Consider the following 13,004-nt stretch of genomic DNA (forward strand, 5'->3'; position numbering starts at 1 on the left):
GTTGCACGTTTTATAAAAATCAGCCTTTCATGTTGGCAACTATTTTGTTTTCTATTGATATTTCCACTGTTTTCATAAACTTAGTCATGTTAATGCAATTTTAGAAGCATTAAAGATTACACGCATTTAAAAGGTTTTTTCTGTCACATGCATCAACACGTTTTGTACAACCAGGTTTTGTTCTGACTGTACATGTAACAATCTTTACTTTGCTCAGATTTCGGGACATGTAAAATAGTTTTCCTCGAGTTTGGGAACTTTGCATCTTAGCTGTTTAAACTTTAATCCAATGGAGCTGTAAAGTGAAAAATTCCCAGCAAACATCTAAGCCAGAAGTCATAAAAACAAACCTGGTGCCTTTTTGCACTCACCTTAAGTCCATCGCTGGGGAGCCGGTAGCCAAACCTTGCGGGCAAATCATCAAAGGTGTCCGTTTTGTTGTCAAATGAGAACTGAAAGAAAGGAAAACTAATTCACCAGCAGTTCAAGACACTTATGAAAACATAAAGAGGCAGGTTTAGTTTCTTAATCTAACGTTTTCCTTTAAGAAGCATAACTAGTCTTCTAAATGCATTTGCGTAAAGGATTACTTACAGCAGTGATGTCGGCTTCCACGGGCAGCAGGTTGAGGAAGGCGAAGAGCTGAACGGTGAAGATTGTGTAAATCTGTGTGGCCGACAGCATCAGCATTCCCAGGGACAGCAGCATCTTGGCATCACTTTGCAACCCCCAGCTGCTAAGCCACTCACTTATAACAACACGAAGCAGGCACACAAAGGACCACGCACGCTGGCCTGTAGCTGGACCCCGAAACGCCAACTGTTGTGGTCACACCTGGAAACGACATTGGTGTACACTTAGACCCATTTTAAAAGCCTAAACACCAACAGCTTCATAGCAAATTTCAGAAAAATGGCAAATTTGCCAGGAATAACTCGGAAAATGGCATTTTTTTGTCAAGGAAACTCAGCGCTTCACACATAAGGTTTACTGTCCACTATGCCAATATTAGATGACCTAATTAAATTATACTTTTTAAATGGACTTAGCAAAAAATATTTGTGATTTTAGCTCAGTATCACCACATTATCATAAGCACCCAGTCTTTAAAGAAACTTTGTGAATCGGGTCTACTCAGAAGTAATGATTTGAATGAGGTGATAGCCTTTGTATGAACTACAGCACAGTGGACTGATGTAAGAATATTGCTGGTTGATTATTATATCTCTCTGAATTTTACACCCTTCCCCCAATACGATGAAATCTTCTATTAGGTCAACAGGAAGCTTTATAAAAGGCCTCTAGGTCTATAGAGGCCTATAGAACAAAAATATGGATCTGAAAATGCTTACAGCCAGAAGACAAAATAAATAAATAAAGCAGGGAATAAAGTTTATTCCAGGGTTTAGACAGTTCGTAGAAACTAGACCCTCTTAATGTCCAAAGACCTTCTAGGAATCAGGTTGTTCTCTTAGAAGAGAACTGACAGATCAGCAGACAAGTCTTTGATATATGTTCACAAGTCAATCCTTTAATAACACTGAAAGCCAACAACTAAACCAGACGCTGCTTTCTTAACTTCAAAATGCTTTTTTCCCCCCCATAATTTAGTCCACAGCAGAGTTCAAAGTGGCCAAGTATCAGGTTTGTCAAACACATGAGCTACAGTGCCTGTCAGGTTTCATCCATCGACATATTAGACTGTTTGATGACGCTTTCTAATGCTTCGAGATTGCTGCAGCAATGCATAAGCATAATGTATAAGCCTCTGCCTGAGTGTAGCCTTACTCCATTTCTAGTACATCCGGTAAACACAAAGCATTCATTTTGAATCTGAGTGTAATTTTGTGTAATATCTGTTAATTTTGAAGAATCATACACTTAATGTTTTTGTCAAGGAAAAAAAGACAACTTATCAACTGTAGCACCTCCCCTGTGTCTCCTTTCATTGCTCTTATTAATAAACTTTACAGACAAGTGTGAGCAGGGTATAAATCCCAGGTTTAGTATCAGAAAATCTTTTTTTTTTTCTTTTGGATGCTGGGAGGGACCCTTATTGGGGGGCAAACAAAGACAAAAAGCATGACTTTCAGGTTGCTGCTGGAGCAAATTTTCATTAGATTATCGCTGCAAGTCAATATTAGAATATCATGTTGTTTTCTTTTAGTGAGCTTCATCCCAAACATCAGAGCTAAAAGGGATCAAGGTCGCAAAGTGGAGGGGAGCATGTGATTTGGTCAGGAGAAACTAAGAGCTGAAGGCCTTCCAAGCTTAGGTGTTATTGCCAAATTGGAAGAGCAGTTCATGAGGAGTTTCGAGTTTACTGTGAGCCTTTCAGAGAAAATGTTTTCTAATCAGATTAATACAGGAAGAGCGTGTGAGTCAGAAGGATGTGTATGCGATGTGAACTTTTGATCTTACGTGTATGCTTAAGATGTAACGCACTGACAGACTAATGCCACATGTCTAGTTTATCTAGATTACTGTAGTAGCGATGCTGGGTACAGATGGGCACTAACAGCTTTAGCAACACCAGTTCTCACTTATTATTAAGGTACTATATGTAAACTTGAGACTTGTAGCATTTTTGCCTCGAAGTAAACTTCTTTTAATCATTATAATCTGGAAATACAAAGTTCTCTTTTTCGTTTCCTAAAATTAGTGATTTAAATGTACATAAAAATATCTGCTTGTACAAATAACAGGCGAATCTTCTTTCAATCTGAGCTACAAACAAACTATTGTGGATTTAATCATGAATCACGCCCATCTTAGCCGTCCAATCTGCACAGTCACTTTAAATTGTTTACTTCTGAGCTCTGATCACATCTGTGTGAAACAAAAGTGCTGTTATGTAACTTTCCCTACTGTCCTGCTAATGCTGCTGCCGTTTCCCACAAAACAAGGTTTTACTGAGCACCTCAAGTACAGCATGTTGCTTTGTGAGGGCAGAGCCTGATGCCCTCAGCCAAGTCAAACAATCTCAAAACAAAAGTACTTTTAATCAGAGAGATCTGAAACTTTAGGTACTTCCTCTACGGCTTCGCCTTTACTTAAGTAACTGTTTCCAGCCAATCAGGACTCATTACGAGTTTGTCTTGTTCTCTTTTAGAGAGCTAGATAGACAGATATAATATGAGATGTTTTCTTTAAAGACTATTTCAAATAATGAGGTTAGCATAAGTAAAGTAATCCCCGTGAGGCGCAAGCTCTGAATACTCAAAGCCTGCATGAAAACCTAGTTTACGATGACTTGCAGAGCTCCTCTAGTGGAGTCCATGAAATGTGTATATAGAGCTAGAAAGAGGCATAATAAATCCCCTTTACTATGCAAGTCTTGAAAAGAATAGATTCTTTTGTTCACACAAAAAAAGCAAAAAACTATTTAAAATTTTACATTAATTAAAAATTCAGTTTCTTCTATCCACTTAATATTAAATCAGGAATGTACCTGTACTTACATAGCATCTTTCTACCCAGCTGAGGACCTAAAGAGGTTTCTACTACAATTGTCATTCACCCAATCACACACACATTCATACACCACTTACATCTATGCCTAAGAGCTTTCTAACATTCACATACGCTCCAGTGGATGCAACATGAGATTCAGCATCTCGCCCAAGGTTACTTCAGCATGTGGACTGAAGAAGTCAGGGATCGATCCACTGACTTTCATTCGGTAGATATTCTGCTCTGCCACCCAGGACCAGTGGGTCCACCAGTGAGCCCACTTTACAAGTAGGGCTGTGCGATATGACCAAAATCTCATATCCCGATATAAGAATTCTATCGTCCGATAACGATATAAATCACAAAAATGTAACATTTTCTGTAAATTCTGTGAATCTCGGGCAGCTCGACTTGCGGGAAGTGTTTCCAGCTGTGCGTCATGTAGCTGGAGTCGAGTTTTTTAACCGATGCATGAAACGATACATTTTTAGACATAAGTTTTAACGGCTGCCGTTTTCTTTCTCAAACGTTAGAAAGCCTATTCTAACGTTTGAGTCTAAGGTTTATTTTTTAGCACCTGGCGGCTCTTTTTTACTTCTCATCCGTAAATAATCTGCTCTTTCAAGTGATTCAGTTTATTTTGAAAAGTCTCAACAGGATCTTGAGCTTTATTGTGAAAGGTTTACGTGAAACATAAACAAGCGGACACGCGATGGTGTTACCGTTGTTGTTGCTAAACACATAGAAACAAGCGCTTGTCTGTCTGTAGTGTGGTATATTATTAAATATAAGAGAAAGAGAGAACTTTAAGAAATTAATATAGCCACTACAGTGACCATCAAAACGATGAAAAAAATATTGCCATAGCGTAAAATGAAATGATAGACTTTTTTATATCGTCATCCAATATATATTGTTATATCGAACAGCCCTATTTACAAGCACTCTTTAAGTAACTTAACTCTGTTAACATTTGTGAAGAGAAGACTAGTTTACGTTGTGTCACGGTAGCACAAAGCATTCACATGGTACTGCTGTCTACACACAGAAAAATCAGCTCTGCAGCAGTTTACCGTGTGTACTTCACACTATCATAACCCCTCAACCACATTGGGCTAGAGAGGAAATTCAAATGGTTCCTGAATGATGAGAATTACTTTTTCATTTTACAGCCAAACTTACAAAATAACTCCAGGCAGCATGTGTGATACTTGGGTGTTAAAGGATTAACAAGGAATGCAACTAAAGACTGAGCTAAGAGCTGGGGTTACAAGAGCTGCCAGAATCCGCTTCCATCATTCTGTCTGACTGACAACCATCCCATGAGAAACCTCCACAAACTGAGCTCTCACACGAACCTAACACAGGTGACAAAGGTGAAGCCATGGAGTTGAGAGTTGGGAATCCGCACCAACATGCCAACGGTGAGGAGATGGCAATCAAGGTTGAATGTGTGAAGACCAAACACACCCACAGCTGCACACTGAAGTCAAATCCTACTTCCGTCACCTGTATTAGGTATAACTGAGAGCATGGTTTGTGGAGGATATTCTATCAATAAAGTGGTGTGATGCAGAGAGATACTAAGCCTCATAACTTTGTGGCCAGCTTTCGCTGGCCAGAAGAAAAGTCGCTTAAATCCACTCCTAGAATTTCATCCATCAAGATGAAATAAAAATATGACATATTTTTGCTGTCATCACACTGTGCCCTGGTCCTGGGTCTAGTCCTGGATCTCTGAGGACTCCACCCAACACGATGTGTTTTAAAATTAGCCATTACACCTAATGAATTCACAAGGTAAATAATTTTATGCATTATTATTTAATGATCCATGACATACAGACTTAAAGCCGCCTATCTCAGTGATGCATAGAAAAGATGAGCTATGGCGGTACATACAGTACAACATAAACTTGTAACCCAACACTAAGGTTTATTTGCACAACGTGATAGAGCTATCGATTAATCCAAAGAAAAAAATGTTCAAACATGCTTTCTTACCAGTCTGCATTCTCAACGACAACAGCTGCTTACAACTATTAGATCCAAATCCAACAAATTATTAGCAAGTAAGGTGAAAACTGTGGCAGCATAGCCAGAAAAAAAAAGACTAAACCGGAGTAAAATAGTAGTTTTCTTTCTTAATAACTAAAAAAAGCTCAAAGGGGAAGTGAAAGCAACATCGCGGGGACCTGCACATGATGACTAAACATCAAATGACAGCAGCATTTTACGGAAAAACCTCGTGCAATGACGGCAAGATGGACATATTTAATTATTAGTGTGCCTGACATGAGTGACATGAGGAAACACACTCCCCAATTTTTTCAGCGACACATCAGAAAACAGTTTAACCAACCCCCAGGGAATAATTATACCCTTTACACACAAGACAGTTCCTCCCACGATAATGACAGCGGTAATGTCAAGCACTTTAAAATAGAAACGCTTTTTGCGGATGTAGCTGTGTACATAAATAAATCAGGGAGGACACCCTAAAAGGTGTGCAGCTAGCTACAAAAACAGAGCGTCCCTCTACAATGCTTAGCATTAGGTTAGCATGGGTGGCTAGTCCGCTTCTCCCGGGTGTTTACCTTTATTTCTGCTTGCGCGTTTATCTCGTCCAGGAACTGAGCTGCTGACAGCGACATAGCTTTCCTCTACTGTAAGCTGTGTAAAAATACATATGCAAGTTCAAGGTTTTGATATACTACATTCCGTTAGAGCGGAGGGTTAAAAAACCCGACCGTAAACAGTTTAATCCCTCAGCTAGCTTCTTCTTTCAAGCGATAGCGCACACTTCCGTTACTCTACTTCCAGCTTCTGATTGGATAAAGCACCTGTCAATCGTCAGTTTTTCCGGAAGTGACTCAAGACGTAAACAGATCCACGTGACGGTACAATCATTTGCCGTTAACAGCCTTGTTCGGATGAGGGGGGCTTGCCAGGCTACATTTAGAGTTGCACTGCAGTGGCTTCAGAGATTTTAGAAGATTTCCTGCTAACAGAAGTCAAAATTGGAAGAAACCATATATTTTAAACCGGGGAAACAAACGGTTCTTCTTATCGCCACAGAAGTTAGCATCCGCCCCTCAGAATACAATGGACTCACTTTTAAAACTCTAGCACCCTCTAAAGAAAAAGGGGTGCATCTTTTCTTTTTTCAAAGGATCATTGGTTGTAGTTTTTATCTATTTGTACGTTTTTATACACATGCCAGAAAATAGTTGTGAAATAGAAAATAGTTGTCACTAAAAGTAAAGTACTGTATACATCACTGACTAAAACAATAAACGATTTATAATGAGAAATGCCACTTTAAGTAATATTTTCTATTTACCTTATCTCGCTTCTGATAAACCACAGCTACAACACATGACATATTAATTACACCATCTCATTAGACTGATCGTCAACGAGGGCAAGCACCTCTAGTAAAGCAGATGTTTTGGCTGTTTTCTCATCCAGATAACACAATGCCAAAGAAGAACAGTGATCTGAAAGAAACAATTGCTGCTGCCCATCAGCTTAGAAAGGATTTATAAAGGTATTTCCAAACAATTTGAAGGCAATCATTCCTGACTGAGAAGCTCATTAATTGGGCTAATTGGGCTTTAGGATGGTTACAGAGATCAAAAAAATATTAGACACAGATGTCAAAACAGAGGCACAGAAATATGCTTTTACCTTAACCTAATATTGGGGGTAAAGCGTTTACTACATGTTCACAACTTTGTTTTATGTGGCCAAACTTCGTCACTCTTCATACCATGATGGAAGATTGCTGGGGACGCAATGACAGGACACAGGTGAATGATTCAACAGGTTTAAATGATCAGTTTCAAGAGAATAATCAAAGGTGGTTTTCCAAAGACCAGGACTTCACTCAGGTAAGTATTCTGCATCTTTTCTGGAGTGTTGTGGTTCCAGAGTGAACAGGTGAGTCTCCAATTGAGACTGAGAGAGAGTGGGTCACGCAGATATTCAGGAAAGTTTCTAAACAGGCAGGAAGGAGGAAGAAAACAAGCAAGTAAGTCCCAAGATCAAGGTCAGCAAGTTGACAGGTAAGTGTTTTAAAGTAGAACGTGGCCCTGAGGTATACTGCCACATGGAGCAGAACAACAGTCTTCCAATAAGTGCAGAGGGCAGTAAGTGGAGATGGGACCACACCCTAGTCCTGGAAAAGTCACAACACACACACACACACACAGAGAGAGAAAGAGAGAGAGAGAGAGGTAGAGACGAGTAGAATATAAAGAGTTGTAAAAAAGAAAGACAGTGGTTCTGCACCTAGAGGGAGGAGGGCACCATGACTCCAAATTGTAATTACCTAGATCTTAAACTGCTCTTTCATTTTCTACACCTATTTGCCTTTCCAAACCTACAGTTATGTTATTGTTTCCTTTCTGCCTCAAGCTAAGCCCAACCATAAAGGACAGGTTAGAGTCATGTGTTGATAGATGCACTGAAGGAGGCATGCCTGTTTCAGTTTTTTATCTTAGTGAATCTTCAGGGTAAGTGATGGGGCACATTACTCAAAGAAGTTCTGCTACCAGCATCTTTACAGGTGGCATATTCTTCCATAAAATCCATTGTGCAATTAATTGTTAAATAGAGGTTAATCTGTTTATTGACAGGAATAGAATCACATGAAGTCAGTATATTAGTAAATGGCTCCATAATGTAGTGGTTCACACAGTTGGCTAACAAGCAAAAGATCTCCAGTTAGTGCACAAATACCTTTGGGGATGCAAAATGAATGGCATCCAGTGTGTAGTTCTGCTAAATCAAAAATGGAGCTCCCTGCTGACCCTTTGAAAATGTTAATGACTAAATAACAAAGCCTGTTTCAAGTTTGTGTTACGCGTTTTAATTTTGTTTTATAACCAGGATAATAAAAAATGATGCCCTCTTCCATGTGCCAATTATGTGCCTTTGTCTAAAGCAACAATAGGACAGGCAAAGTGTGTGCATCATTTAGTAATAGCTTGTATGTGTCATGCATCATAAACATTAGGAAATGAATTCCATCTGAGGTGCATACAAGAATTGCTCACAGCAATACGCAGAAATCCATCCACACAAACACCAGCATGTAGAAAAATTTCCCCCCAAGCCACGAACAAGCTGAAACTTCAGCCTGTCATCTCAAATACCACCTCCAAAATTACTACCCAGGCCTAAAGTATCACACCAGTAAAGGGTATACTTTTCCTAATGAACACTTTTCATTTCTTTTTTTTCGTCTACTTAACGTCACAATTTAATCGGCAAGTAAAAAGTATTTATTACAAAACAGTTAAAACAGCTTTTACATATTTTTTAAGATCTAAGTTATTCCTCAGTAAAATAGGGGAACTACAGTGCTCCCTTCTCATTTTATCAACCAGCACGGAAGGATTAATATATAATTAAAATATTTTGGGGGATATCTTAGAAATATAAGAGTATTTATTAAATAAGTAATTTTTAAAAACGCATAAGAAAAAACTGAAACCTGCAATGGTTGAAGTTTTCATGGTTTAATTAAAAAGAAATACAAATGGACTTTTAAAAAAAATTTAAGAGGAGCATGTGTGGTCCATAAAAGCATCCACCTTTACAATCCTGTGGCTTTCTTTGTTTGATATATGTATGTCTCCACATTCAGACAGTATGTGTGTGTCCTGATTTGTGTCTATAAACAGGAATATTTATAAAATGTAGGTCGAGAATCTCGTTAAACTGTTTCATTTGGGTCAGCAGTGAACAAAAGGAAAACCAGGATCTCCTTTAGACTTTGAAAGGTCAAATGTAAATGGGCGGCCTCTTGTTAAACCTCACAGAACTATAAAATCCAGAAAACGTTTCACATTACTCCAACCTTGAACACACTTGGGCTGTTCTTTAGTTTCTCAATAAATAGCAGAGCAAAGAGCTGACATCAGAGTGCTGGGGGTCGGGGACGTGTTTCCAAACGAGCCCACGCAACCTTTTGTCTCGCGGCCGTCCCCTTCTTGGTTCGCTTGTGCACTTTAGCTGAAAACAAAAGAATGGCTGAGTGATGAAGTCAGGCTTACTGCTGACCTAAAGTTAAAGAAAATCAAGAATTAGAACAGCAACATGCTGATGTAGACCACACTGTGTTCATACTGCAGTGTCAGACAACAAATATTTAACTCCATCTGAACTTTGTGACCAAGAGTCACATGTGGTGACATCACTGTGAAAACAGAAGCAGGTCAGCTGTGTAGGTGACATCAATCAAATTCCAGTTTGGACTGTCACGTGCAGCCCAGATTTCTACTGCACCAGACTTTATAATGTACACAATGTAATCTTAACATTGTAATCTCAATGTAACCAGTCTAGAATGTTATATATTCTTAGTATTTCCATATTCTTTATAGGTAACAATTCAAGGATTTAATGTAACATAAAATAGAATTTCAAGTGATGAACTATCCCTTTACACTGTGTGGTAATTGGTTAATTAAAAGGTAGGGTGGTGCTATAGACTGCTGGGTGTGTCCAACAGATTGCAGATGATAAGGTATGACGTATGCTGGTGTGGAGAAGATGGAAAGGATTTAAAACTTGTTAATGGTCTAATGCTTTCTACCACAGAAGCTTTATTGAAGGATCCTGCACTGCACACTATCATTAATCATCTCACTTAAATGCAGGTGCTGAAATTAGTAGATCTTATGTCCGACTGCTACGCTAATACAGAAAAATCAAGATGTTACAATGTGAGTGAAAAATCAGTTACAGCTGTGTAAAATCTCTAGTTTGTCCTCATTATTTTTAGTAGGTGACACACACACACACACACACACACACACACCTGTGTGCATCTTATAGTGTCGGCCTCGGTCCGGCTCACTTTGTCGTGTTGTTTTACATCTAACAACTCATTTAGTATATGAAAAAAACAAACAAACATCCACATTAGAGCTCTGTTTATAATGTAAGTAAATAAAAAGCATTCATTTTAAGTAAAGCAGTTCTTTACCCTTTCAGGTACATTCAGTATAATCCAGTCCATTTAGTCAAAAAAAGGTGGCGCTTTTCTCCATGTTACTGTATAATTACAACCACTGTGTGGCACCAAACTCTTGAATCATTTTATAATGATACTTTGTGTCCTCCCTGTGTTCAGTTTTTACATAACCTTTAAAAAAAAACAAAAAAAAAAACATGCCACTTTAAGGCGTTGACTACAATCTGTGCTAGTTTAGTCGACATTTCTATTACAGATTGCAACGTTTCCACTAATAGAAGGACGAGGATTATGACTGCTGTTGTGCTTTTGCCTCAACTTCCACATCTTTGTGCCATTGTTTCCGAGTGAACAAAGGCCTATGATGTGCCTTTTCAATACTGTGACAGGAGGATTGTTACCAGTCGCAGGACTTTGTACGTCTGTGACCAAACTGCAAACAATGGTATCTGTGCAGACTCTGCACACCTGCTGGTGTCCAACTGTACCCATGCAACTGGCTGGACTATGGCACTGAAACAGGTATGTCAGGCTTTTCTTCTGTGCTTCTCTGTAAAGTGTGTGGTTTTATGGTGAGTGCTGTAGAGGTAATTAGTTTTAGTTTTAGCTGTGGGTGGCGCTGTATGTTGCCACCACTTCCAGCCACCTGAATCTGCTGGGTTGGTTGCTTGAGAAGGGGACACATCCTGGGAAACCAGTGGGACTTCGTCCCTACTGACTGTGGTGCCAATCAACAGCACACCAAGACACCGGAAAGTGTCTCATCCAAGCAGCTGCAGAGAGCAGCCAAACCCTCAGCCTTGAACTCTTTATCACCAAAAGCATTTTGAGCTTGGCTTCTCGGGACCCTGGAGGCTGTAAACCTTTGAAAATTGCAGTTCAGCATGGTCACAAGGACTGTGCGCTCTTTGCAGCTGACAAGCTGGGCTCACTTGTATTTCTTAGAAATATGTGCCTTCCCATCGCATCCAAACACTTGCTGCAGTTGGGGCAAAACAAAGCAGCCTGCAATCGATCCCAGCACACTGCAGAGCCATGCTAGGGAGACTTTACCCCCAGGCTTAGTGAGGCTGCCACCCTGTGTCTCTGCCTTTTATTAAAAAGAAGGACAGAAAGATTGAAGTCACGGATATAAAGTTATCCTGTAGAGCTGAAAATGTGTTTGTGAATGCAACATATTATGAGACAAAAGTCCAAGTCAGGACTGGCCTTGAATCAGGGATGACACAACTCAACATGTCACCATTGCACAGTTTTGTAACACACTTACAGTAACGGTTAAAGACAGTAGTTGCCATTTTTTTTAAAAGGAAGCAGCTGTAAAATAGTTTTAGGCAACAAGGCTATGTAATTGAAGGTGCTGTATATAACTGCAGTTGGACAACCCATCAATACTTTACATTAAGGCTGGAGACTGCATTGATATGACTGTCACAGGGTTTCTATTAAGAGCAAATTTAGCATATCGCTGTTCACATAAATCAACTAAGAAAAACAACTACTGGGTGTCTTCTGAGTCACAATGAAATTTAAGAATGTAGTCTGTTTGATTTCATTTCTTTTAATGAAAGTGAAACACACTCAAAGACAAAAAAAACCACACTTTTTGATCAAGGATACAGAATTGAAATCATATTTTCAAAGGTTATAGCTAAAGTGTAGTTCTGGTCATTAAAAAAAAGAGGATTTTAAATGGGAATATAAAAACACCTTGATTTTGGGGGAAAAAAGTAAATGTTTTGTAAAACTGAGCAGCTGAAGATGGGTGCTTCACAAACCACCACAGGCTCAGCTGCAGGAGCTCCGTGTTGTCATTGATGAGCTGAGTACCAGTTGATACACTTACCCACAAAAGAGGGGCACACAGGTAGAGTGCAAATACGTAGATCATTCTGCTAAAGTGGTGTGACATTTATACCTCTGGCTGCATGTCTCTTGTGAAACACGCACTGTTAGAATTAAAAAGTATCCACTAAGAGGTCATTCAATGGAAATGTCTGTTTTTCTGTCCCTTAAAGAAATATTACACTTAAAAAAATGGTAAATGGTAAATGGCCTGTATTTATATAGCGCTTTACTAGTCCCTAAGGACCCCAAAGCGCTTTACATATCCAGTCATCCACCCATTCACACACACATTCACAAATGCTTCAAAGTTACAAATTATTTATTTCCTAAAATGAAACAATGTTATTTGAACAAGTACACCTTCCATCACTTTGACAGTATTGGTTATTAAATCAGTTATACATCAATTCAAGCACAATATGAGTGCTTGTGGCCACAGCTTTGCTTTTATGTTAAAAATATTTTTTTTACCATTTAAAATGCAATATTTTTTTTAAATAAATATGACTGACACCATGTGGTTTGATGCCCTGTAGCAGCCATTTTGTAAAAGGCATTTTTCATGAAAATTGTCACTGGCATGTTCCCTTACATAACACTAGAGCCCTTACTTAATAACTGGATCTTGGTAACACCAGTGACTTTATTTGACTGTGCAAATAAACTTGATCAAAAGCTGTTCATGCAGTTCTTTCAAGCATCAATGGTTCTTAAAGTA

The 13,004-nt window shown here is 39.0% G+C and overlaps 1 protein-coding gene across 1 annotated transcript in view; it reads right to left on the bottom strand.

Moving 5' to 3' along the window:
* rnf13 (ring finger protein 13) overlaps nt 1-6,274 on the bottom strand; it is a 39,746-nt gene extending 33,472 nt beyond the window's left edge. The window contains exons 1-3 of the mRNA XM_026194234.2: nt 6,051-6,274; nt 595-834; nt 372-452 (exon numbers count right to left, since the gene is read on the bottom strand). Of these exons, the coding sequence (XP_026050019.1) occupies nt 372-452; nt 595-708 (195 nt within the window). The 5' untranslated portion in view covers nt 709-834; nt 6,051-6,274. The remainder of the gene's footprint in view (nt 1-371; nt 453-594; nt 835-6,050) is intronic.
* Between the last annotated feature and the right edge of the window lie 6,730 nt (nt 6,275-13,004).

The sequence above is a fragment of the Astatotilapia calliptera genome, chromosome 15 (genome assembly GCF_964374335.1).
Source record: "Astatotilapia calliptera chromosome 15, fAstCal68.1, whole genome shotgun sequence".
Taxonomy (NCBI): Eukaryota; Metazoa; Chordata; class Actinopteri; order Cichliformes; family Cichlidae; genus Astatotilapia; species Astatotilapia calliptera.